The 24276-nt window shown below is 41.7% G+C and overlaps 3 protein-coding genes and 1 pseudogene across 4 annotated transcripts; 2 read left to right on the top strand and 2 right to left on the bottom strand.

Annotated features, from left to right (window-relative positions):
* Positions 1–217: 217 nt before the first annotated feature.
* On the bottom strand, positions 218–6272 carry stk19 (serine/threonine kinase 19). Of its 2 annotated transcripts, XM_041956548.1 has the most exons (8): positions 6107–6270; positions 3265–5076; positions 2663–2758; positions 2426–2568; positions 2102–2337; positions 1665–1762; positions 1381–1528; positions 218–983 (listed from the first exon to the last, which is right to left on the bottom strand). In XM_041956548.1, the coding sequence occupies exons 3-8, from the start codon at positions 2754–2756 to the stop codon at positions 938–940; spliced, it is 765 nt and encodes a 254-aa protein (XP_041812482.1). In that variant the 5' UTR covers positions 2757–2758; positions 3265–5076; positions 6107–6270; the 3' UTR covers positions 218–937. The 2 variants fall into 2 exon arrangements, with proteins under 2 accessions (XP_041812482.1, XP_041812481.1); XM_041956547.1 differs by lacking the exon at positions 3265–5076 and having other exon boundaries at positions 6107–6272.
* Positions 3486–7300, top strand: dxo (decapping exoribonuclease). Its single transcript, XM_041956545.1, has 7 exons — positions 3486–3677; positions 4356–4834; positions 4937–5163; positions 6125–6344; positions 6466–6601; positions 6711–6805; positions 6905–7300. Exons 1-7 carry the CDS (start codon positions 3666–3668, stop codon positions 7038–7040), a joined length of 1305 nt encoding a protein of 434 aa, XP_041812479.1. The 5' UTR covers positions 3486–3665; the 3' UTR covers positions 7041–7300.
* On the bottom strand, positions 7291–13288 carry LOC121620493 (peroxisomal membrane protein PMP34). Its single transcript, XM_041956546.1, has 9 exons — positions 12976–13288; positions 12726–12786; positions 11718–11784; positions 11385–11539; positions 10955–11071; positions 10690–10835; positions 9955–10050; positions 9616–9698; positions 7291–9511 (listed from the first exon to the last, which is right to left on the bottom strand). The coding sequence occupies exons 1-9, from the start codon at positions 13048–13050 to the stop codon at positions 9364–9366; spliced, it is 948 nt and encodes a 315-aa protein (XP_041812480.1). The 5' UTR covers positions 13051–13288; the 3' UTR covers positions 7291–9363.
* A 1218-nt stretch (positions 13289–14506) lies between these two features.
* On the top strand, positions 14507–15980 carry LOC121620415 (annotated as a pseudogene).
* The last annotated feature ends 8296 nt before the right edge of the window (positions 15981–24276 follow it).

Genomic DNA, 24276 nt, shown 5'->3' with positions numbered 1-24276 from the left:
GCTCAACATGCGCTGTCCAATGTGACATATGACCAAACATTTTATAACGAGGCCAAGGCAATATTCTGTGAGCTATGTGATAAAAACCTTGCATGTTTATATAAGAGGATACTTTTTTGCATAGAATGGAATGTTATCTAAAAGACTGAGATCATTTTTAATTATTGTAACCATGAGTTAAGATACTTATTCTACTAATAAAACAAAACACCAGAAGCACATCTTAAGACTCATGTTCAGCCCAGAACTTAACAGTGAAGAGGCAACCTGTAAAATCTAATGCAATCCAACAGCTCAACCAGAAATTCTACTTTCACAAAGTTTACAATGTTCAGTTCACACTCTCAGAGGTATTCAGGTATCTATATGTTTATGACTGTGGCTGTTTGCAGTGATGTACTGAACTTCTTGATACTGAGAGGCCTTAACGGTTCTTCCAATTAACGAACATGACAACAAATTGAACAGCAAAATCTTCTTACATCTAGAATTAGTGATAGATCTGTTGTATTAAATTGTACAGGTGCACCTAATAAAGTGGCCAAGGAACATGTATGTATTTCAGCTTGACAAAGCACCCCATTTGACAAAAAACTGGGCTATTTTTTTTATGACAGTTTGGCACTTTTAAGGCTATTTTTGGGAAACATCCCACAGAGAGGACAGTTCTTTCTGGTGTGCATGTAAATAACAACACATGAAAGAAAGAACTTTTTTTTAATTACAAGATAAATCAAAACATTGTATTGTCAACATAATTGACGATTCATAAACCCACAAGGTTTTATAATACACTTGGCACAGAATCAAAATCTGAAATTAATTTACTCCTCATGCAAAACACATTTTACAATTATTGTACATGTGAATATTTTCTCATCTTCAGTCGCTCACTGCTTTCGACCAAGCCCAGATCAGTCAGTCTTGTTGTTGTGGTTCAGGAATCGACAAATCGTAACAATGTCCCAGAAGTTGTAGGAATGCTGGGAAGAAAACAGAGGTGTTATTCAGTATATTAAGATGTAGCTTACAACTACAGGAATCCCCAGTGTTCTCAAACTGGTTGGGCTCATTGGTGAATAGAGGTAACAACGGTTGCCTTGACTTGTGAGTTTAAGCAATCATATCTGTGTTTTTGAAGGTTTTGACAAGACCAGTGTGCACATATTTTAACACCTGAGAGCCAGCATGTAGCCTGTGGGGAACAGAAAACCCCTCAATTACTGGACTGAGAGGATCATAAAAGAGAGAGCAGCTGCATGAAGTACCTATCCTTTTTCATTTGACAGATGGGCTTAACTCAACTTGTGCAAAACCTCAAATTAAGAATCAAGACTTTTACGAATCAACAGCATGCGACCTGTAAAAACCAAATATTACCTCTCTACCAGCTCTGCACCAACAATGTCATGGATGTGGTATTTCATGTGGAATTTCACATGTGAAGTTGTTCGCCTCTCTTCCAGCTCTGCCTTTAAGACCTCGCTATATTTGGACTTCTTCACCATGCCGAGCACTGCTTTACGACCTGACAGGGAAAGCGGTTATGGTTAGACACAAACCATTCCAATTAGCAAGGCACTGTCAAAAATAACATAAAAAATTAGACATTTACATGTGACATCATGAATGCAAAGTATTGTTGAGGCTTTCTTGACACTCACCTTGTATAAAGTACTTTGTGAATTTGCCAGAGTTGGGAATGGAAAGCCACCAGCTGCCTGCGTCCCTCACAGTCAGGACGCCTGACTTAACCAGCTGCCTACATGGTGAGAAAATAATGTGTGTGGTCTTTAAAAAACACGGAAAGTAAAACAAAGCTCCAAACACAGGAGAAAAACACATCAAGTTAAACCATTTAACACCCATATTTGGTTTCTGTTTTTTTTTTTTTTTTTTTGGCCATTTAGTGAAAATATACTGTGCTGCTTTAAACTAAGACCTGGTTTTCATAGCTGCATTATTACTCAGATGCAAAGTACAGGGTTTCAGTTTAACAATTTTGTTTAATGATAGGTGTGGCTTTCTCAAACAATGAGTCATTTTTGAATTAATCCTCAATAAAAAAGAAAATCATGAGACAGACGAGAGTCTTTCATACGTTATTTCAGAGTCTGTGAACAGGAACTCCCTGAGCATCTTGTCTTTGCTGAAGCTCAGGTCCATGCAAGACGACAGCACTTTCTCCAAGAACTTCTCCACGGTTGCTCGCGTCGCGCTGCCCTCCTCTCCTGCCAGCACTTTGGCCTTGTAATCTGACGCAAAAATCAGCCCGAAGGCTTCCACGTCGAACCCGAGCTGGAACATCAGCAGCTCTCCTCGCTCCCGCAGCTTATTCTGTGGACCACAAGGAGGGCAGCGGGTTGCATTTTCACATTCAGATGAATGAACATATGATTTTTCTGACAGCAAAGAGCCATCTTACCAGCTCCTTGTCCACCAAAGTCTTGTCACTGTGTATGCTGTAGAGTTGGTGCTTAAAAACAATTTGAGGCAAGGTGTCGTTGAAGAGCTTCCGGGGGAACAGTGTCATGAGGTACTCCAGGGTGGATTTGATGTCAGTTGGTCCTTCGAGGTGAAGAAACAGATGACAAGTGAATTTTACATGCTTAAATTAGGTATCAATTAAAACGGAATTAGCCGTTGAGCAATGAGCACCTACCATCCCCGTTACTGACAGCTCCAAACTTCTCTGTGCCATTTTTTCTTTTCTTCACCTTGAAAGTGTCTGAAATAAGCGCCCGTTTCCTGTTCATACCTGGAGGAGAAATAATGGCTGAGAAATCATGACTTGCAGAATTCACCTGTTCAAGCAGCTGCTTGTCTCAACGGACCTCATGAAACCGTTTTATATGGGCTTTCAGAAAAACAGCTATAAAAAATATATGACAAACCCTCCCCTGCCAACTTTTAAACTTGCTTATACATAACGGTTAGTTCTCCTTTAGACGCTTGCGTTTTCTAAACGGGACAAACAAGTGTCATGGTCAAATTTAGCAAACTGTTAGCTTGTAATCCGTTAAGAATTTAGCTAACTCCTACTTGAAGATTCCGGTTAGCAGCTAGTTCAGGTCTTTAACCCAAATAAGGAAACGCATCTTTATGACAGGCACACAGTTTGGCAGGATCCATCGGATCAATCACTTGTTCTGTCTTTCTTGTGATAGCCATGCTAATGCAGCTAGCTAGCTAACGCCACTTTGTGTATACACTGAACACAAAAATAACACTTATTTGACCAGTCAAACCAGTTGAAACACTTACCTGATAGCTAATAAACAATATAATAAGCAATAATATCGCTGTTCACATCGCTCTGATCCCATTCAACGCCACACAGCGTTCACGGCAACAAGCAACAACTTTAAAGGTCTTTAAATGGTCTTTAAATTTTTGCAGGAAGTGCCTCGGCTACCAACAAGCGGATTGGACGACAAACTGCACCCGGAAGTAGCGTTAGGTTTGGTGTTAGCTGTTGATGCTAGTTAGCCCCCCAGCTAGCGAAACAGACGCACTGTATGTGTTCTCTCTCTTATTCACTAACATTTGCCTTTTTCTGTTTCAATTAGGCTAAAGAGGCTGAAATATCAGATTTTCGACACAAAACCGTGGTCGCTATTGTGACAGCACTGACAGAAATGTAACGTTTGCTGCTTTTGTTGTGTATGCTGAGAAAGGTACGTTTTCCCTTATTTACCGGTGATTTAGTTTGAAAAAAAGTAGTTTAAATAATAGTGGCAAGGGAAAGTATAGCTAACTGTTATATTTGGAAATTTTCAGTATACAATACTCACTGGTAATCCTGCAATCCCACAATGCAGATGCACTTCTACACAGTCAATACAAACATAAACATCTTTAATTATGAAAGCGTTCACTCACACAAACACACACACGCACAACAGACAGATCAGGAGGTGATGTGGTGAATTGGGGTGCATTCAAAGTTAAACAAGATAAACTTTGTTTATCCCATGCAGGGAAATTGGAAGTGTCAGAGGGGCAAAAAGAAGTACAACAACAGATTCATAATATAGTAATTAACCTTAAAAACTGTACACACGATAAGTATCTATTATAATCAGTATGAAGCATGAACTGCAAAGTGTACTAGGACACATAACCACAAGTTAAGTGAGGAGACAAGGAGGTTGCAATATATAAATACAAAAATGACACTTGGAAGAATGGGTTCAGGTGGTATGTGAAGTGCTTGCAGACAGTAGTGTTATCAGCACAGCCCTGTCTCTTTCGTGACAAGTGATGATGAACAAAGCATATTTTGGCTTTCCTGCAAGACCATCGAGAAGATATGAATAATCACCGGCTTGTTTGATTGCTCTTTTCCCCATTAGGTAGCAATGGACCGCCACAGATCCCACAATCACAACTCCAGCTACCATAACCGCCAGTCACCATACAAAAGAGAGGGAGATAACAGTGGAAGGTATCATAGTGAGAATCAACACTTCAGACCAAGCCACCACTACCACCAGCAGTATCAGTCTGGACCAACCCCCGGGCAGAACCCACCCAGCTCTGGGAGTTTGAGCACCAGAAGGGAGCTTTATGAAAGAGACTTTCCTGTGTACAAGCAGCCCGTTGAGGTCGGGTGTTTCTCCCTGGACTCTGAGCGCAGATTCTTCAATGACAGCAGGCAGATGAGATACTATGCGGAGCCTGACAGAAACCCTAACTTTGACCTGAGGGATGGATACAAAGACCGCTTTATAAAGAGGGACGACAGTGTGAAGGAGAAGCTGGACCACCTCCTGCGCTGGATCTCGGTCAACAGAGCTAAGCTCAGGTCAAAGGCGACCACGGCCTCGTCATGGTAAGTGCCATTGTGATCTACAGTCTCTAATCCCACCACCTCCAGCCACAGCATCGTTTCCTGTTGATCACGTATCCTTTCATCAACCTCTGCTCTTCCCAGTGTTTTGGACGTCGACTTTGTGACGTGGCGCGGCCATCTGACCAAGCTGCTGACCACTCCCTATGAGACGCGGGAGGGCTGGTTGCTGGCGGTCACCAGGTTCAGGGGCACACTTTACATCAGTGAGGTGGAAACAGAAGCTGCTCGTAGGGAGAGAGAGAACCGCACAGAGAGGCATGAAGAGATGATGTACTGGGGATACAAATTCGAGCAATACACATGTGCAGGTGGGTGGGTTTATATGATAGAGTGCTCTAGTAGCTGCTGTTTACTTTGTTTTCTTTTAAACCTCTATTACTGATAAATTATCGTATTGATTAGCCGCCTTGCATCAGCTCAGCTATGACGCTTCACAAGCAGAAGCATTTGGTTTTATATTTAGTCACAGCAACGGGAGCCCATTTCTGCTGGGAATGAAAAACAGTGGGTGACAAAAAATAAAAGTATTAGTACTCTTGAGTAGCAGTACTCATGGTATTTCAAAATAAGACACTAAATCATCATTTTACTGTCTCGGTTTTGAGATAGCAAGACAAAATTAGAAATTTTAAGTAAAAAAAAAGTAATGAGGGAGTACACAGGTCGGTATTTTTATGTATTATCATTTTGATTATGTCAAAATTCTGACTTAGTATATTTTGACTTAATTATGACTTAATATCTCATACCTTTGCACTCAAATAATCAGAGCTTTGACTTTATTTTGGACATGACTCCCTGTCCAGCTGTATGGCTGCACATGGACAGAATTACTGTGCATTTCACAAGACACGACAAACACTGTGTGCAGGCCCAAACTGTGCAACCCTGTTACCAACGAACCTGTTTACCTGTGGAATGTTCCAGACAGGATTTTTTTTTTGTTGTTGCTCCTGTCCCAACTTGTTTGAAACAAAGTTTGCTGGCATCAAATTCACAAAAAAACAATGAAGTCGATGAGGTCAAACATGAAATATGCTGTCTTTGTACTGTTTTTGACATTACAAAGACAGACTCACAGTGAGCATTTTCATCATTCTGCTAACACTCCTCGCTTTGTATATTTCTCTCTTCCTGGCAGATGAGCTTCCATACACACCATTCTGGCTCATTCTGCTACATTTGACACACAAACTCAAATCGTATAAGGCACACACAGTGATAAGCCCATGTTTAAATGATAACACTCACCTTTGTCCATCCCTGCAGATACCGTCCACAGTTCACCTGACCCAGGTGGAGTGGTTAACACTAACGAGGCCTTCTGCACTGTGGTGCAAACTCGGCTCGCAGATCACAGACTTCTGTTCTCTGGTGAGGTGGACTGCCGGGATAAAGATCCCAACGCTCCGGCTCCGCCTGCCTGCTACGTCGAGCTGAAGACCTCCGCAGAGATCTGCACCCCCAAGCAGCGCAGCAACTTCCACAGGTAGATGATGAAACAGTAAAACATTGCGTAATCGGCTTTTTTCATGTTGCGCTGTCTGATCTATGATTTATCCATTCTAAGCTGTTTTAAAATGATTTTTCCTCATTTTGGTGGTTCTCAGGTTCAAACTGCTCAAATGGTGGGCGCAGTCTTTTCTCCCTGGAGTCCCTCGCGTTGTGGCAGGTTTTCGGGATCATGACGGAATGGTTGTCACAGTGGAGACCTTTCCCATCTCCAAGATTTCACATCTTATCAAGGTAGTGTAGTTGTTTGCAGTGATTCACGACTGGTCATGAATAAATAAAAGCTCACTAGATTGATTCCAAATTTTTTCCCTTTTTTCTGTCTTGTTTTTCTTCTGGACAGAATGAACACAACTGCTGGAAGCCAACAGTCTGTATGAACTTCTGCTGTGATTTCCTTTCTTTTGTGAAGCGAGTAGCCACTGAAGACAATCCAAGGTGAGCTGCAATGAGTACGAGGAGTGCGTTGCGAACCTATTTTAATGTTGAGCAAATCTATTTTAAGCCCTCTGTGTTGAATCATTGTTTCCCCTCCAGTGTGGTGTACCTGTTCTCCTGTGAGCCCCACAGAGATGTGACCTACTCCATCCACAGGGACTCCCAGTATTCCTTCCTGCCTCACTGGTATGTGGAGGAGATAAGCAGAAGTCAGGACTCACACCATCAGTTCTGATTTACAAACAAGACACAGTCAACTGGGACTGTTAATTCTGACCTGCAGTCAAGGAGTGGTGTGTATACAGTTGTATTCCTCCTCTCAGAGTGGCTGTGTGGGTTCAGGTTGTGTCCCTGTTCACTGCTACATGAGCCTCTGGAGGTATGTTTATTTTTTATTTGTCAGAACTGAGCCACGTTCTTTCCATTTTGTACATGCATGTGGTGATTTGAAATAAACAGTTATTAATGATGTCAACAATGATGTCAACAGTTTCTCTCATATTTTTATTATTCCTTGGTTACAATAATTTAAACCCCAAAACAGTGGAACGTTAATTGAAAAAGAAAAGTTAGAAAAGAATGTAAGTAAAAAATAACTGGGATGTAAATAAGTGACGGTGACTTCAAGTAAGTACTGCATCAGTAGTTGCAAAGTATTTCCATGTAAACTTACAAAGAAAGAAGAAAAAAAAAAGAAAACCATAGCTACTTAGTGTTGTAAATGTGTTACTTCCATTGTTTTATTACTAACGGTGACACATTGACCAGTTTTGGACTCCTCAGCCATGAAAGGTGGGGCGAGCCGTTCTGGATAAAGATTGTTGACATTTGCTGAATTTGAAACTCTGTGTTCATTCTGTGTGTGTCTGAAAATGGGGAACAAACAAAGTAGCTCGGGCTGAGCCGTAAGGCGCTATTCCAGCCAATCAGCTACAGGCGATGCTCATGCACAGAAAGTCGGGGAGGGGAGATGATCTAAGGCTTGCAGAGTTATTAAAGTGCACCTTTGACATGAAACCAAAAATCTCTTTGCATTATGCATCATAATCCGTTTTGTGGCACTGATCCGCATACAAAGGGTGTACCTGTGGACAGCAGGTGTGTGTGACTGACTCGGACTGAACTAAATGGTGGAGGAGCTCAAATCTGGTAAATAATGTCATTTCACAGTATCCTCGCCACTGGCACCGATTATTATACTGAACAGTCAAAAGGCTGTGATCTCCTAAACATTACAAAGTAACAGAGAGCTAAAACTCCCACGTTACCTGTTAACCTGTCGACCAGTTTAACAACAAAAGAAGGGAATTAGCTCTCAAATGGTTTTAAGATGAAAGGCAAGAAACATCCATTCACCAAACCAGAGAATGGGCTCTGTGATACTGTGTATTACTGCAAGTACTAACCACCCTACACAAAGCAGAACACTGAGGTAAATAATGGAAGACACCTGTGCGACAAAATGTTCATACTGACTGTTTAAATCATGAAGATAGCTGAGTGCATGACGTGTTTGTGTAAAATCATCAACAGTCATTAAAGTGCTCAACAGTTCATAGTCCAGTCTGTCTGTGGATATAATTTAGAGGCACTTACACTAGCATCCACTTCACATTTAACTTTTACTCTCAAACTGCGGAACGTTAAGCACTCATATTCCCATTTATACTAAATTCATTTTTCCTTAATGTGAATGTTAGAATCAAAACCTTTCTGAGCTGGAAAAGTAGGTGCAGACTTTACACACAACTCTGTAAATATGAAGGGAGCTCTCCACTTTCACTGTTCCTGTTAGTACTGCCAATTTGTGAGTAATAATCATGACATCTTAAGTCAGCACGTCTATCTGGCTGGAATTTCATGTGGTTTCTATCAAACGCAGTTAAATTCATAGTTAAAACCTAAGGCAAAGTGTGAAGGGTGGTACAGTAGCTAACGTCAAGGCAATACGTACGTGGGTTTGATATTTTGAGAAATATGCTTCCTTTCTGAGATTTTGATGACAGGACTGACACCACTCTCATCTGTGAGAGCGATCAAGCCTCTCCACTAGTGAGCTAGCTACGGCAATTAGCCACAACATTAAATCCACTGACTGGTGACGTGAATAACATCAAACATCCTCAATACTGCGGATTCCCTCATGAAATAACGTGATTTTTTTCCAAAGTAGTTTTAAAATGTTTTGGAAATTTCATAATGAGATATGATTTCAATTGTATGTGCATCACTTTATAAAATGAGGACATTGGTCTTCATCTAGTGCAAATGAAAGCACTCTGAATTTGTGAATGCAGAATTTTCCTTGAAAATTCGACTAAATTCAGCTCCTGTAAGATCACTTTGAAAGGTTGGTCTGCACAGATGGAACCAGTTAAAGGTAAACAAAGAGAGTATTTTAAGTATTACACCCACTCTTGGTTATGGTGCATCTTTTGGGTGAGTGTGTGAATCCGTGGCCCTGAAGGCACAAATCCAATCCATTAATACAACATTTCTGTGGCTAAAACAATTCCTGGCATTAACTGGTGGTGTCCTGACGGAGTGTTGTATGGGCTTCACTGCTTCAGTTTCCTATTCAGGCCCATGACTTTGAAGGTGGCAGCAGTGATTTTCTCGTACACAACAAACATGAGGGCAGCCGTCAGTACCGTCTGCAACAGCTTGGCCTCCAGGCCTTTGTACAAACCAAGAACGCCATAACTCCTGTACGAAGGGAACAAATGTACAATAATGAGCAGCTATCATAACATCTTCACCGCTGTGCTCAGCGTGTCGCAGGATGTGTTTGTGTTTGTAGATGCACTCACTTGATTCTGTCCGTGAGCAGGGACAAAATGTTCGCGAGGCCTCCAATCACACCGCCTCTGCCTTGACTTTTGTACTGGCCGAACTGATGAGAAAGCATCAAAACAGCAAAACAGGTTGATTTCTTTTCCTGCGTTGAGATTCTTTTTTTTATTAAGTGTTATGAGAAATTGAAGCTATTGTGCACGATTAACATCTGCATGGTGTACAAAATAAAGTGATTACAGAGGGCATCATTTAGTTTCTATTGTTTTTACATAGAAACACCAAACAGGAAGATTTGACAACAGAAAAATATAGAATATCATCAGGCTTATCCATAAACATAGCATAGTACTTACTCTCAGGATGGCCTGAACTGTCTGAAGAGGATAGGTCAGGGTGGTAGCTACGGCCTTGGCAACAGCTCCAATGACAAAGATCTCTGCTGAGGATATCTGTGAAAGGAGACGAAGAGTTAACCTACTCATACCCATAATTGTACAACATGACTATTTGATTGATTGAAGTTCAAAGCATAAACTGAACAGTGTCATTATTAGATTAAATGACTTGATATTACACAAATCAGCACCATTAAAATTTATTTTTGGCCGTGCTAGCAGTTAGGCTCGAGGGATGTCAGCAGACCGTGTTTACATGGCGGCCATTTTTCTCTGGGTGGAGGAGGGTGGGAGGCTCAAATGCTGCTATCAAAAGGATTATGTTGTTCTGGACGGACGGATTAAAATTAAATGCTAAATCATTCTAACTATTCATCAGACACCACCAACAAAACAAAATTTTAATCTATCCAATATTGTACAAATACCTGCAAAACTAATTAGAACACCATCAGCCTCAGCTGTACATTGTGTTAAGTGCTAATTGGTGCAAACCTCCTAAACGGATGTGAACATGGTAAATATTACACATGTTAACATCAGCATTTGAGCAAAGTGGCATTAGTATGTAGCTCAATGCACTGCTGTGCCTCACAGAGCAGGTAGTAAGGCAGTAGACCCACAGCCACAAGATTACCGTAGCTTTGATAAAGCATTACTGTTCACAACGATGTCTTTCTTGCGTCCTCTCACCTGCACCCCTCCTTTCCCTGCCTTCCTCTTCATGGCCTCATATAACATGAACTGCACAGCCGGGTTGAAAACCAGCATGAGAGAGGGCAGAGTGCTGTTCCACAGAGTTCCCAAGCCCTCATTAGCTATGATCTGTGAGAAAGCATCTGAGAGGGAAAGCCCAAAAACATAAGGGTTTTATAAATGCACAGTAACAAAACAAACGCATCTGAACTGTTCAACTATAATACAGATATATATATTTATATATATGCATGTCACACACCAAATATGCCACTGTAATGGGTCTGATGGAGGTCTTCATCTCTGAACTTGGCCCCCTGCATCTTCAGTCGAGTGTTGACCACCCACATGGGAGTGGTCAGGATCACATTCACCACGCCTGCGTGAACAACAGATCGTTAGCTTTCTTGATGCGCTCTTGAAGGCACCTTCTGGAGTTTTGACCTCTAGTGGCGCTACGGTGCAGCTCTTTTTTTTTTTTTTAAAGAATGGTACACATCTTACAAATTCTGTATCAACTGTATCACTTTATTGCACAGCCCCACTTAACCGTAACAAACAGAAACGTAACTTTTGTTTGTTTAGAAGAAAACTCTACAGTGCAACTGTGACTGCTCCAGTTAACACCTTTAGTACTTAATGGTTGCCTTTAGGTCATTAATAATGATTTGTTTCATTGTATATGTGCTTACCTGATATAACCCCCATGAGAAGGTCTTTGCTGGCTCTGGACTTGCCTGGACCAGATGCCATTAGCCTCTTCAGCGTGTTGAAGGTGTAGAAGTACACAAAGTTGGAGCAGCAGAGGCTGGAGATGACTGGTAACCAGCCTCTGTACAGAGACTGACTGGGAGAAGAGGTGGAAAGTCAGTCAGTTTCAGGTGTAGTTTAGACATGTGTTACTGACAATAAATGTCTGCTGCACTTACATTACATTAGTGCTTCACTTGGCTGTGCAGATCAAACCAAGAGGCTTGTATCTAAGAAACAAGCCATAATTTAACATAACACAAAACTATACTTACAGGCCTTCTTCCTTTGCGATCTCAGCCAGGATGAGGGGGGTAGAGGTAGACCTTCGCTTCTCATCCACTGAAAAACAATCATAAAAGTGGCAAAGGTCAGTGAACATGTCGCCTGAATGAGGTGAACGTCGAGGGCAAACTGAGCACGACTCAGCCTCAACAGCCATGTGATGCTTTTTGTGGCTCTGGAGAAGCTTTCTGAAATCTGAAGAAATACCCCAGGTGATGCCACCAGGGCAGTGGTGGAAGAGGTACTCAGATCAGAATACACTGAACGTACCAAAACTAAAAGTAATGCAGTATTTCAGAAGAATGTATATTACTGGATTATAATTGTCGATACATTTATGCATTACTTTACCTTGAAGGTGGGAAACGTGGGGCTGATTATTACTACTTTATATACTTTATCTTCTGTGTTGCTTGTGAATTTTTCCCAGGGATCAATGAGCTTTTACCTTAATCTGTAATATGACGCCATCATTTATTTGTTGACTCAATGCCGGGTTATGAAACTAAATCTGCAAAGCAACTAGTAACTTAAGTTAGCAAATAAAGGTGGTTACAATAATTACCCCCAGACTTTAGTGGAGGAGCAGATAATTTTAATACTCAAATAAAGTACAAGTTCCTCAAAATTGTCCTTAAGAACAATGCTTGAGTAAATATCTCAGATAGAAAATGAAGGAAGTAAGTTAAGTAAATAAGATTGTGTCACCTCTCCAGAGCAGAACATCACAAGGTGCTTCGTGACACAAAAAAGGCAACAAACATAATAAACATAAAGATAAATAAATGAACATCACACAGAGGCCAGTCTTAACAGGTGAGCCTTCTTAAAAGGTGTCCAGAGTGTCAATAATTTGGCTCATGAGGAATAAAGTAAGGATATCTTGGTCCCATCTTTATGGAAAAGTAATACTAAATTAGTGAAGTACTCCTTTACATCTTTAGGACTCAGCTATGAAGTAAATCTACACACTAAACTCACATAACCAACTTACTTACCCTGCAGTCTGCTTTTCGCTGTGTCCAAAGGGAAGAAGATACTCATGGCTGTCACGCTCCCCTAAAACACGAAGCATTATGAGTTATTGTTACCGACAACTTCAAATACAAAAGACAATGACAAAAGGCTCATCCGCTCCCAGTTTTACGTTTCATAAGATCGCTTTTTCTTCAACACCAGCGCTGCTAACATCGAGCTAGCTAGACCGAGCACAACCGCAAACTTCAGCCCACATGTGTCTGCGCTCACCATTGCACCTGCCACAGCATGGACCAGAGTCTCGTAAGACAGCAGGCCGACAGCGGAGCCACCGTTGCCAGACATCTCTGCAGCGTCTCCCGGTTAGTCTGCACGGACTGAGCACTGACGAGTTAGCGCTGTGTGACAAAAGGGGAGCTAATTAGTGGTCGGTCTGGTTTTGTAGCTGCAGGACTATCTAGCTAACTAACTAGATAAATATACACAGCAACGGCTCAATTGTGTTTCGAAGCCCAAAGGCGAGAAAACAGTACATAAACGTTTCCTGCCAGTCTCCATTCATAGGCTGAGCCGGGTTGACAACTTCTCTTCTTCCGCTCCTTTTTCTTCTGCTCTATATCTACTGGCAGGTCGCTATTAACTTTAGGCTGAATACCGCCACCTACCGACCAAGACTGTGTAATATCATATAGTTTTACCCTATTTCTTAAATTCTGCCCACCAGACCTTGTGTCTCGCTTAAGAAAATACCTTCCTGGTAACTTCTATTCCCCGTTATCTCTCTCAGACTTTATCGTGTAACCTACATGTTTTTTGTAGTTTGTTATATCCCCTGGTCTTCCTCCAACTTTTTCTCTCCACTCCTGTCTTCTTAATCACTGCTTTTACCTCTGCTTTTCCAAGTGGAACCCATACTGTTATTTCCTTTTGCTGGGCCCTTTTCACTACTTTATTGGCAAACTCATTCCCTTTCGAGCCCTCATGTGCTGGCACCCAACAAACCTATACATCTATACCACTCTGTGGAGTCTCAGTAATCTATAAAGATAGATAGATAGATATGCCTGCACACTCATCACATTTCACAGCATTTGATCAGATATACAGTAGTTAGGTAAATTATCATATATCATATCAATGGTGAAAGTTTTGCATGGCGGTCAACATGTTATGCATTTTTATAGTCAGTTAATTAGAGGTCGGCGGCAAAGTCTACTAATTCTTTTTTTAATGAAAGCGGGACACTTAAACCTTTACATCGATCCCATAGTTGTGTTTGTAGTAGTCAGGCCAGTAAGGGATCTGTGTGCCCTTCCATGACTGGCAAATCCAGTGGGGAAGCTGTGAGCAGTCACATGATCGGTCAAAAAGATGTAAAATTGTTCCTCACAGGGTTGAGGATTTATAAGAATTCATACACAAAGAGACCAGGCAAGAGGAGAATAGAATATTCCATAGACCATTAAGATGTCCAAAAATGTCCATTAAGCCCCCCCCCCCCCCCCTTTTTTTTTAATTGTGATGAACAAAAACACAGTTAAGGTGGTGCAAGCTGTCAGTAAATCCCCAGCCCCATCCCCTTCAGCTGTTTGTAGTTTTCATTGACTCATTTCCTGCATCTCTGTGATGTCACAAGGGTGCCGAAGTGAAGACTTTGTAAACATGGTTTGTTTAAATGGAGCTAGTAAAGTCAAGAAAACCAGACTTAATCACATGTTTTTATGAAGGTCTTGTTGTTCAGCCTGATGTTGTTTTAGCGTGTTTTTTTCCTTTAAGTAATCCTCACATTAGCTGTGTGCTTATGTTGTAAGTGTACTGGTCTGCATGGAAGTTAGTGTTCAGGTTTGTCTTTGAACCAGACTGGTTCAAAGTAGAAGCTACAGTTTGACACTACGATACAATGCCAGTTAGACCTTTTTTCTTTATATTTCACATTGTAATAATATAGTTTATTGTGATTATTTTGTCCACAATAGTGACGTATTTTCTAATTGTCTAATTGCCTATTTTCAGAAACCATCCAAAAACATTTGGCGACATTGGCAAGCATGGTGATATTGTTGGAGTAGGATTGTCCCTCTCTTCTGCAACAAGTAAAAACAAGAGTGGAGTACAAATATAGGAATAATACTCTTGCTCGATGCCGCAGAGAAGGAAGACCGCGCAGGGGAATGGCAGGAGAGGCCAGACTGGCAAGAGGTCCTGTTGACCAATACGGGTATGTGACAATATACGGGTAAAATCTGTCAACATTTTGATCAAAAGCATTGTATAAGACCATGAATAACCCTGAAACAGGACAAAACGTACTTTTCTCTTGACTACTTTATTGACACTTTAACATGGACCCTTTTTACGTCAAGCATGTTGCGGTGTCAATACTGTGGTAAACACAGATGTAGACCCTTCAGCCATGAGATGACCTGCTCCAACCTCTGAGCTATAACCACCCCCAATAGCATTGTTACCCTGTGATGCCCACCCCTAGGTGTGTGAGGTGGGGCCCAGCAGATTTGCCAGTGGGGGAGACCGAATATGAAGAATAGAATATGAAGAGGGATCTGCTCAACATCTACTCAGGCATGCAATCTACTGTCTTTATTATTGTTTTTTTTAATTTTGTGCAATGCAAATTTGGGTGACTTTAGTCAGTTGTTACTTGCGTACTAACAATACATTTGTATGTCTGTGTACACAGAGGAAGGAATGAGTGGGGCAGAGAGAGCAGAACCAATAATGACGAAGACATACGTCATCCTGCGGAAATACCTTAACAAAGTGCCTGCCCCAGCGATGTCCGAGATCAAACTGGAGTGGCCCTCCACTTTAGCCTCCTGACAGACATTGACATCCTTCAAAAACTGCAGGAGGCAATCAGTCGACGAGGACAGACCATCCTGGATTACTGTGCAACGCTGGACAACCCCAGGATCTGTGATGTTCTGGCCTGCTATGAGCCAGACTCTGACAAGGCTGCCTGCATCCTGCTGCTCCTAATGTCATACTTCAGAGAGCCGAAGGAGAATTTGATGCTTGAATTTGATGTAAGATTTTTTTATTCAAATATTTAATAATAATAATAATAATAATAATAATAATAATAATAATAATAATAATAATAATAATAATAATAATAATAATAATAATAATAATAATAATAACAATAACAATAATAATAATAATTACATTTGCATGGCACACTACTATATATCTGAAACGGATCTCAAAGTGCTCATAACACATGATGTGGTATCTGTTCATTTCAGGTGACATGATGAAGCCCTCTGGGTGGCTTATATCCATTGAGGGATATGTTGTGATGGGCCCACACCCCTTGTTTGTACATGGAGTAGCAGCTTTCTTCAGCAGCTATTACGTCTTCAACCTTGAGTATCCTGCCGCTGGATCGTCAACGCTGGAGTTCATTCAAAGGTCAGACCCTTTATTGAAAAGGATGTGTTTGTCATACTTCCAACAGGGTTGGGTTTAATTTACCAGCTGGCCAATTGCATGAAGACGCGTTTGAATGAGAAGCTGCATCTCAATGGGTTATCCTAAATAAATTGAAATTGAAATAGAGTGGCAGCGCATATTAGTACAGCCCCTTACAGTAGAAAAACAACAGAGCATGCCCAGACCACTTTGCCTAACGCCCGGGCCACGCAGCGGAAAAAAAACGGCGAGCCCTGGACTCTCTAGATGACGCATTGCGCTGCTCATGCCGGCTGTGTGGATACTCTAACCTGTTAGTGTGGACGCCGAAATGAAAACCATGCCGTAACGCCAAGCTCACGCTCTGCTCAGGCGTACTGTGTGGCCCGGGCCTAAGGCAAACCTGACCTGAGGCACCCTGGCTAAAGATGGCTAAAAATGATTTTATGATGAGAGGAAGATCCGACAAGTTTGGGTTATAGATCTATTAGGGTGTGATATGGGAAAAGGCACAGTTGAACACCTTGACAAATGTTGCCTGCAAGTCTATTTAAAACTGAAACTATCTTTGCTTATTAACAGGTGCTTCTTGGGCATCAATCCCGAAAGAGGCTCAAAGACCAAGAAGCGCACAACAATGAACCCTCATGTGAGCACCCTTTTGACGAAGCTCATTGACTTTGAGTGGGCATCATAGTTTTTTTTTTTTTTTTTTGCTGCAGGAGTTGTCAGGCTGAGTTTTGAATATTTCTTTTTGTATTTTTTTGAAGACAACACTACAAGATTTTTGTAGTGTTGCAACGCTGTTGCGTGGGTTATAGAATGTTTGAGACTGAGAGGAGCACATCACCCTTCTGCGACATCCCTTCATCGCTGTCTCTCTTACTCTCTTACCTTGGCAGGTAGGCCTCATTCCCATTCTCGTACTGTTATTGTGACACAGCTGGGTAGTCCGGACAAATGTTGCCTTTCTAATGTATTAAATTAAATAAAGTTAAAAAAGAATAACATGTCTGTTGCTGTTAATGAATTCTTGAATTTTTTGGCAGTTATGCTGAATAACCTTTTTTCTAAATAAATAGGAGGAGGAGTTGAAATTAGCACAACTTTAAACATCTACAGCCACAAAATGTGACTTAACCAGTAATAATCTTCCAGGAACATGATAAACCACTGACAGGGACCATTTTTTCTGCAATCAACCAGCAGGTGGCGCTTGAGTCCACTACATTTTATTATTGGGCCTCATGCACCTTGTACTCGCCATAAAGGTTTGGTTTCTTAAATTGTTGCACTATTTGTCAGCGCAGTCTGTCACAGAGTGGTGAACCCCTCCCCATCTTTACTTCAGAAAGACTCAATAAAATTTCTCAGTTTCCACATTTCAAATCTTAACTTCACAAACAGCTCTGAAAAGTGAATCACTGTTAAATATTTAATCATTGGCTTGTATTGAGCTGTTTGTTAATACAGGAGGATTGGACCAATGTTCGGGGAGTGCGTTTGCAGAAGACTTCCTGCGTCCCCGAAGAACTTGACTTGATGTTTTCTCGTGTGTGAACAGTGGAGACATACCTCTCCAGACAGAGAACATGGTGTACTGCACATCACTTGGAGGTTGATTTACCTTCACTCTCAGGGCAGCATGGTGGCTCAGGGGTTCACACTGGTGTTCTCTCAATGTCAAGACACTGCTTTATTTTTGCTTGATAAATATGGTTCCTGATCTGTGAAGGTAAATCAAAGTCAAAACACCTGAATTTGGCTCAATTTAATTTGTAGTCGCTAAGATATTAGAAAACATATGAATTCATTTTTTGAATACAGGAAGTTAGAGGGGGCTTTGGTTGCCATTCTACACCCTCAGAGTTCGCTGTGTTCCACCCGTTAGTGGTACTATATAAGAGTCAGGTGTAGACTTTCCAACACTGACACGAGTGTAGAGCAGTGGTCCCTCACCCTTTTCATCATCGTTTTTCAAAATAAATCATCACATCACATTTTGTTTTTTCTGCTACAAGTGCAATAACTGTATGTCAGGCTTTCACCACCACCTGATTTCATTCCCTCACGCACACTTTTTGGGTATAATGTGGTGTTTCATTTCTCATAATTCCACCTTCTTCAATTGTAATTGGAGTGTTTTTCATCCTTCAGCTTCATATAGATGTTTATAAAGTATATAGTAGCTTAGTTTTTTAGACAAGGTCTTTGAAATGACTTCTGTCTGAGTCTGATCTTGTACTTCTGCTGCTGTGACATGATCCCTGCATGGGATCAATAAAGTTCATCTATTCATGAAATTGTAATTTTATTTATTTATTTATATATTTCAAAAATTATTATATTTCAAAAAGCGGCCACTTTCAGTGACCGCTTTTTGTTCTTTTGGGAAGTCACTGCATGTCGAGTGGGTCTTCTTCCCAGTGTGTTGTCATAGGTGGTGTGCTGGGAGAATCCGCCATGTCGGGGATGCTCCGTGTTGACCCGGCTCCACTCCTCTCCTCCTCTGGAGGCTTTGAGTTCATCCAAAGAGGCTTTCAGCCCCTCCGATTCCTCTCTCTGAATGCGGAGGCTCTTTTCCAGAGAGGCGATGTGCAGCTCTCTCTTTTTCATGTCCTCCTCTGCTGTTTTGCGCTCGTGCGTCCAGGAATTGATGGCCGCATCAAATCTGTCCAGCAGAGCAACCAGACTGTCTTGTAGAGAGTCGATCTCTTTGTTGGCTTCCTGGAGGTCAGCCTTCAACCTCCTGTTCTCTTCGGTGATGGACAGCTTCTCTCCACATGACTTCTTGAAGATCTCTCTGTCTGAGATCTCCTTCCTGCAGCTCTCTTCTGTCTCTGAGAGCTTCTTCCTGAAGCTCTCCTCCCTCTCTGAGATCTCCTTCTTGAAGATCTCCTCCCTCTCTGAGATCTCCTTCCTGCAGCTCTCTTCCGTCTCTGAGAGCTTCTTCCTGAAGCTCTCCTCCCTCTCTGAGATCTCCTTCCTGAAGCTCTCCTCCCTCTCTGAGAGCTTCTTCCTGAAGCTCTCCTCCCTCTCTGAGATCTCTCTCTGGTGGCTTTGCTCTCTCTTTTCCAGCTGCTCTTGCAGCTTTCCCTCGACAGCCACGCAGGTCGCTTGGCTCTGTTTTAGAGCTGACACTGTTTCGTTCAGCAGGGCCAAGGTGTCGATGTGAGCGTTTGTGCGAGCTCGTCTTTTTTTAATTTCCCTGCTGACCTGCTTGTCTTTCTCCTCCAGGAGCTTTTTCAGCTGGCTGACCTCTGCCTGCCACCTCTCTTCCACGTCGCTCAATGCTCTGGAGGCTTTGAGTTCATCCAAAGAGGCTTTCAGCCTCTCCGATTCCTCTCTCTGAAGGCGGAGGCTCTGTTCCAGAGAGGCGACGTGCAGCTCTCTCTTTTTCAAGTCCTCCTCTGCTGTTTTGCGCTCGTGCGTCCAGGAATTGATGGCCGCATCGAATCTGTCCAGCAGAGCAACCATACTGTCTTGTAGAGAGTCGATCTCTTTGTTGGCTTCCTGGAGGTTGGCCTTCAACTTCCTGTTCTCTCCTTCGGTGATGGACAGCTTCTCCACCAAGGTCTGTCTCTCTTTATTAGGCGCCCACTGCTGCGGGACCTTTGCCTTTGATGGGGTCCTCATGCTCTCCTCCATTACTCGGGGTTCCTCCTCCACCTGTCTCCTTGAGTCCTCCATGGCTCTGTTGAAGCCCTGTGCAGAATGAGCAAAGAAATGCATTAGTCGTGCGTTCAGGACACTGAGTGGAAATACAGCAGGTCACATTTACATACAAGGAAAAAGAATATTTTCTACAATCAGGTTGAAATTCATAAACATTTTCTTTAACGTTTGAAGATCCAATCATCACTAAAGTGCATCTCATGCAAGAGAGCCAGTTCAAGCTGATGGAATAGTCAGAGTCGTCATATTGACATTTAATGTGTGCTGATTGATTCACGACGTCAGCTCACGCATTGAGTCACATCGAAGAAAACATCCTTTGTGGCGTCATTTGCTGAGCACGAGGAGCTCGATGAAATCATTCACGACACAAAGTGCTCGTGCTCAGTAGTCTGTGTTGTTTAATACCGAGCGAATTAGAAGCTGCTACATCCAGGCGATCACCTAATACTAATACATGATTAATAATTTAATTTGATTTAATTTGAAAGCAATAAAATAATTCATATATTTAGCATTTTGTAATTTTTAGATAAATAGATAGATAGATAGATAGATAGATAGATAGATAGATAGATAGATAGATAGATAGATAGATAGATAGATAGATTCTTTATTCATCTCCAAGGAGAAATTTGCAAATTTTTTCGTTTGTTTATTATATGGAAGAATGTTTACTGTAAGTAAGGGACATTAATTTTATTGCGTGCGTAAAGGCTGACGCACTTTAGATCTGAAAGAGACGGTGGAAACAGCTAGAGGGATTTGGACCAGCACGGAGTTATAGTTTTTTGACCGTGCTTGCTGTGTTACACCTGGAAATTGTTTTTGAAGACCTGTTTTGTTAACCTTGTTTATTAGATAAAGTTTTTTTTTTTTTTTTTGGATTAAGAACCCAGCTTGCTCGCTTGCTGGACTGAACGACACCGATATTGATCGGCTGCCGTAACAGCATGTTTGGCTGGCTGCGCCGTAATATCCTTAACACGTTCAAACTATTCATGAAGTCAGTCTAACAACATGAGTTGTTTGCTGTAAACAACAGTAATCTTGTGTGTGAGTGCAGCAGTGAATAAAATGTGTCAGGTGTCTCTGGTTTGAAGTACGTACCTTCCTGCCTCTGATCGCTCTTCTTGCCATCGTGGTCGATGTTGTATAACAGGATCAACGGTAAAATCACTAAACACAAGTGCTGAAACAAATCTGCAAACCGATATTCTCAAAACAAAAAGCAACTCAACTATCTCTCACTCCAACTGGTGAATCCGCGACCAGTGTATTCATGCCGGCTTCGATGACGTAGAAGATCAAAGCACAGATCTGGCTGGTGACATCATGGATGTGTGTCTATATATGGTTTGTGCCCATATATGGAATTGGACACTGCTTTTTAAAAAATGCACTTTTGAAAAAACAAACAAACAAAAGACTGAACAATTCAAGATTCAAGATTCTTTATTGTCATTGAGCATGGCATGTCAATGAAATTTGCATTGCAAATTTACTAAGATTAGAAAGAATAAAATAAAGATAACTACAATAAATTAAACAAACATGCAATAAAAATATTCGTAAATGCAATTAAAAATATACCCGAATGAAAATATACTAAGGCAATAAAAATATACCAGTGAAATGTACCAACAGAATAAAATATACCAGTGAAATGTGCCGACAAAATGAAATATACCAGTGAAATGTGCCGACAGCAGCTGAAATATACTAAAATGTATATAAACAGTAAACAATAAAATATACCAATGAAATGAAATGTGCCAATATACTAAAATGTTTATAATTTAGTTAAGTTTGTGTGTGTACTCAAATGTTAAGTACACAGAAGGTGCAGGTGGAGGTGGAGGTGGAGGTGTAGGTGTAAAGTGCGGTGTGCAGTGGTTCACAGTTCTCACAGTCTCTCACTGCAGTGAGGGGCTGCTGGGGGTGATAGCTCTGACAGCTCTGTGGAAGAAGCTGTCCCTCAAGCTGTTAGTGGTGGTGCGGATGTTCCTGTACCGCTTTCCTGATGGAAGCGGTACAAACAGTCTGTGGCCCGGATGGCTGGGGTCCATGGTGATGGATCTTGCCCTCCTCCTGACCCGGCCTTCATATATAGAGTCTAGGTCAGGAAGGGGGCAGCCCATGAAGCCCTGTGCAGTTTTAACCACCCGTGCCAGTTGTTTCCTCTCCTGTGCCGTGCAGCTGCCATACCACACTGTCACACTGAGGCAGAGGATGCTTTCAATTGTGGCCCTGTAGAAGTTGACGAGCAACCGAGAGGAGAGTCCAGCCCGTTTCAGTTTCCTGAGGAAGAAGAGCCTTTGTTGTGCCTTCTTCACCAGGCAGGAGGTGTTCATGGACCAGGAAAGATCAGATGTGATGTGGAGGCCCAGGAACATGATGTTGTCCACACGCTCCACCACCTCTCCTTCCATGAGGAGGGGGGCGTGATCCGTCTTCTTGGACCTCCTGAAATCCAGGAATCCAAAGTTTTTGTACGATAAGTTTAATAGTACAAAAACATAAAAATGAGCAATATATACAAAGAATGGTGAGGAAATAAACAATATACACAATGAAATGTACTGTTGGCAGTGACAGCGAGTGATACATGTACATGTTCAACTGTTCATTCATGGATGGAAATGGCCAGTCACTGGATGTTTTGCTGTCAGAGGGTTAGTGACACTGTGTGACTGCTAACTGTTCATCAGGGTGACGGCTTGTGGGGAGAAAGCGGTTGTTTTGGCGTTCAGTGATCTGTAGCGCCAATCACAGGGGAGAGGCTGGAGCAGGGTGTGTCCAGGATGGGAGGGTCTGCAGTGACACTGTACTACAAACTGGACACACTGGATTACAAATACTTTCATAAACCAAATTACACATTCATCGAACATGCAGGTCAACATTTGACCCTAATTATTAAGGACTTGTACCTGAAAAGGAGGGTATTTGAATGAATCCTTTTTTTACTTTTTACTTTTTAAACTTTATTGTGAACATAAACACAGAACAAAGACAGGTACAAGAGATTGGAAGATGCCAGGGGGTGCATCAAATTAAAGTATTACATTACAGACAGATATTACAGGAGTGAAATTATGAGGCCTTTGCAGACCATGTAGTATCTGGAGGATTCAGTTTCACTTTTTGATGTTGAGCTTACATGTATGTTCCCCAATAAATGTTTCTTTTCTCAAAATGATCTCAAACTAGTTGATACACATCAAATCTGGGTCTGTGTAGTCTTCATCACAAGACAGTGGGGCAAAGAGGGGTCAGTACAAGGCAACAGGAAGGCCTCATTTTTGTCTTATAATGTCTTTCGTGGCTTAATCAGCCATGTTCACTTTCCCTCAGCTGCTTTACACAGTGATGAACTCTCCTGGAACATTACAGCTTCAGACATGATGATACTGTTTCTTGGTACTGTCATTGCACTTGGAAATGCTTTTAATGTGCCTCTGAGTGACCCTGTTGGGCTGCTGTTCATTCAGAGTAATGTCACAAATACAAATAAGCACAAATTGAAACATCTACAGCCACAAAGTGCGACTAAACCAGTAATAATCTTCCAGGAACATGAGAAACCACTGACAGGGACCATTTTTTCTGCAATCAACCAGCAGGTGGCGCTTGAGTCCACTACATTTTATTAGATAGATAGATAGATAGATAGATAGATAGATAGATAGATAGATAGATAGATAGATAGATAGATAGATAGATAGATAGATAGATAGATAGATAGACAGATAGATAGATTGATAGATAGATACTTTATTGATCTCCAAGGAGAAATTTGCAGTTCCAGCAGTTCAAAAAGGTGGACACACAAGGGCATGCAAAATAAGAACAGGAACTACTTTCAAGTAAGGCACAACTTTCAAGTAAGTGGCAAAAATCCAATACAAAATACAAAATAACAATGTAAGAAAAATTAGTGAAATAAAAATAAAAAACCAAGCTATACAGGATAAACATCTGAACCACAGGATAAACATCTGAACTAAACATTCGAGCAGTTAAATATGTGCGCAGTAGTGCAGTTGTGCAAAGTAACAGTGTGCGGTTTGAGTCCCGCATATGGATGTGTGTGAGATAAAGTGCGTGTGTCCATGTGTGGTGTAGGTGTGTAGTGAGTTCGGAGTGGTTGTGTTGGTTATTGTTTTTGTCGCCCTCCCTGAGAGGTGTTGAAGAGCCGTACAGCGTGGGGGAGGAACGATCTTTTCAGTCTGTCAGCAGAGCAGGACAATGACAGCAGTCTGTCACTGAAGCTGCTCCTCTGCCTGGAGATGGTGCTGTGCAGTGGGTGATCAGGATTGTCTGTTATGGACAGGAGCTTGTTCAGTGACCATCGCTCTGCCACAGATGTCAGACAGTCCAGCTCTATGCCAACGACGGAGCCTGCCTTCCTCACTAGTTTGTCCAGGCGTGCTGCGTCCTTCTTCTTCAAGTTGCTTCCCC

Source organism: Chelmon rostratus, chromosome 17 (genome assembly GCF_017976325.1).
Source record: "Chelmon rostratus isolate fCheRos1 chromosome 17, fCheRos1.pri, whole genome shotgun sequence".
Lineage (NCBI taxonomy): Eukaryota > Metazoa > Chordata > Actinopteri > Chaetodontiformes > Chaetodontidae > Chelmon > Chelmon rostratus.
This window is presented reverse-complemented; position numbering and strand designations above follow the sequence as displayed.

Coding starts and splice junctions, on each gene's coding strand:
- dxo (XM_041956545.1), top strand. Junction 6,602..6,710: donor AGATTTCACATCTTATCAAG/GTAGTGTAGTTG, acceptor TCTTCTGGACAG/AATGAACACAACTGCTGGAA. Junction 6,806..6,904: donor GCCACTGAAGACAATCCAAG/GTGAGCTGCAAT, acceptor TTTCCCCTCCAG/TGTGGTGTACCTGTTCTCCT.
- stk19 (XM_041956547.1), bottom strand. Junction 1,763..2,101: donor TTCACAGACTCTGAAATAAC/GTATGAAAGACT, acceptor CTCACCATGTAG/GCAGCTGGTTAAGTCAGGCG. Junction 1,529..1,664: donor CACAAAGTACTTTATACAAG/GTGAGTGTCAAG, acceptor TTTCCCTGTCAG/GTCGTAAAGCAGTGCTCGGC.
- LOC121620493 (XM_041956546.1), bottom strand. CDS start 13,050: ATGTCTGGCAACGGTGGCTCCGCTGTCGGCCTGCTGTCTTACGAGACT. Junction 11,785..12,725: donor AGCGAAAAGCAGACTGCAGG/GTAAGTAAGTTG, acceptor ATTGTTTTTCAG/TGGATGAGAAGCGAAGGTCT. Junction 10,836..10,954: donor CCATTACAGTGGCATATTTG/GTGTGTGACATG, acceptor TTTCCCTCTCAG/ATGCTTTCTCACAGATCATA.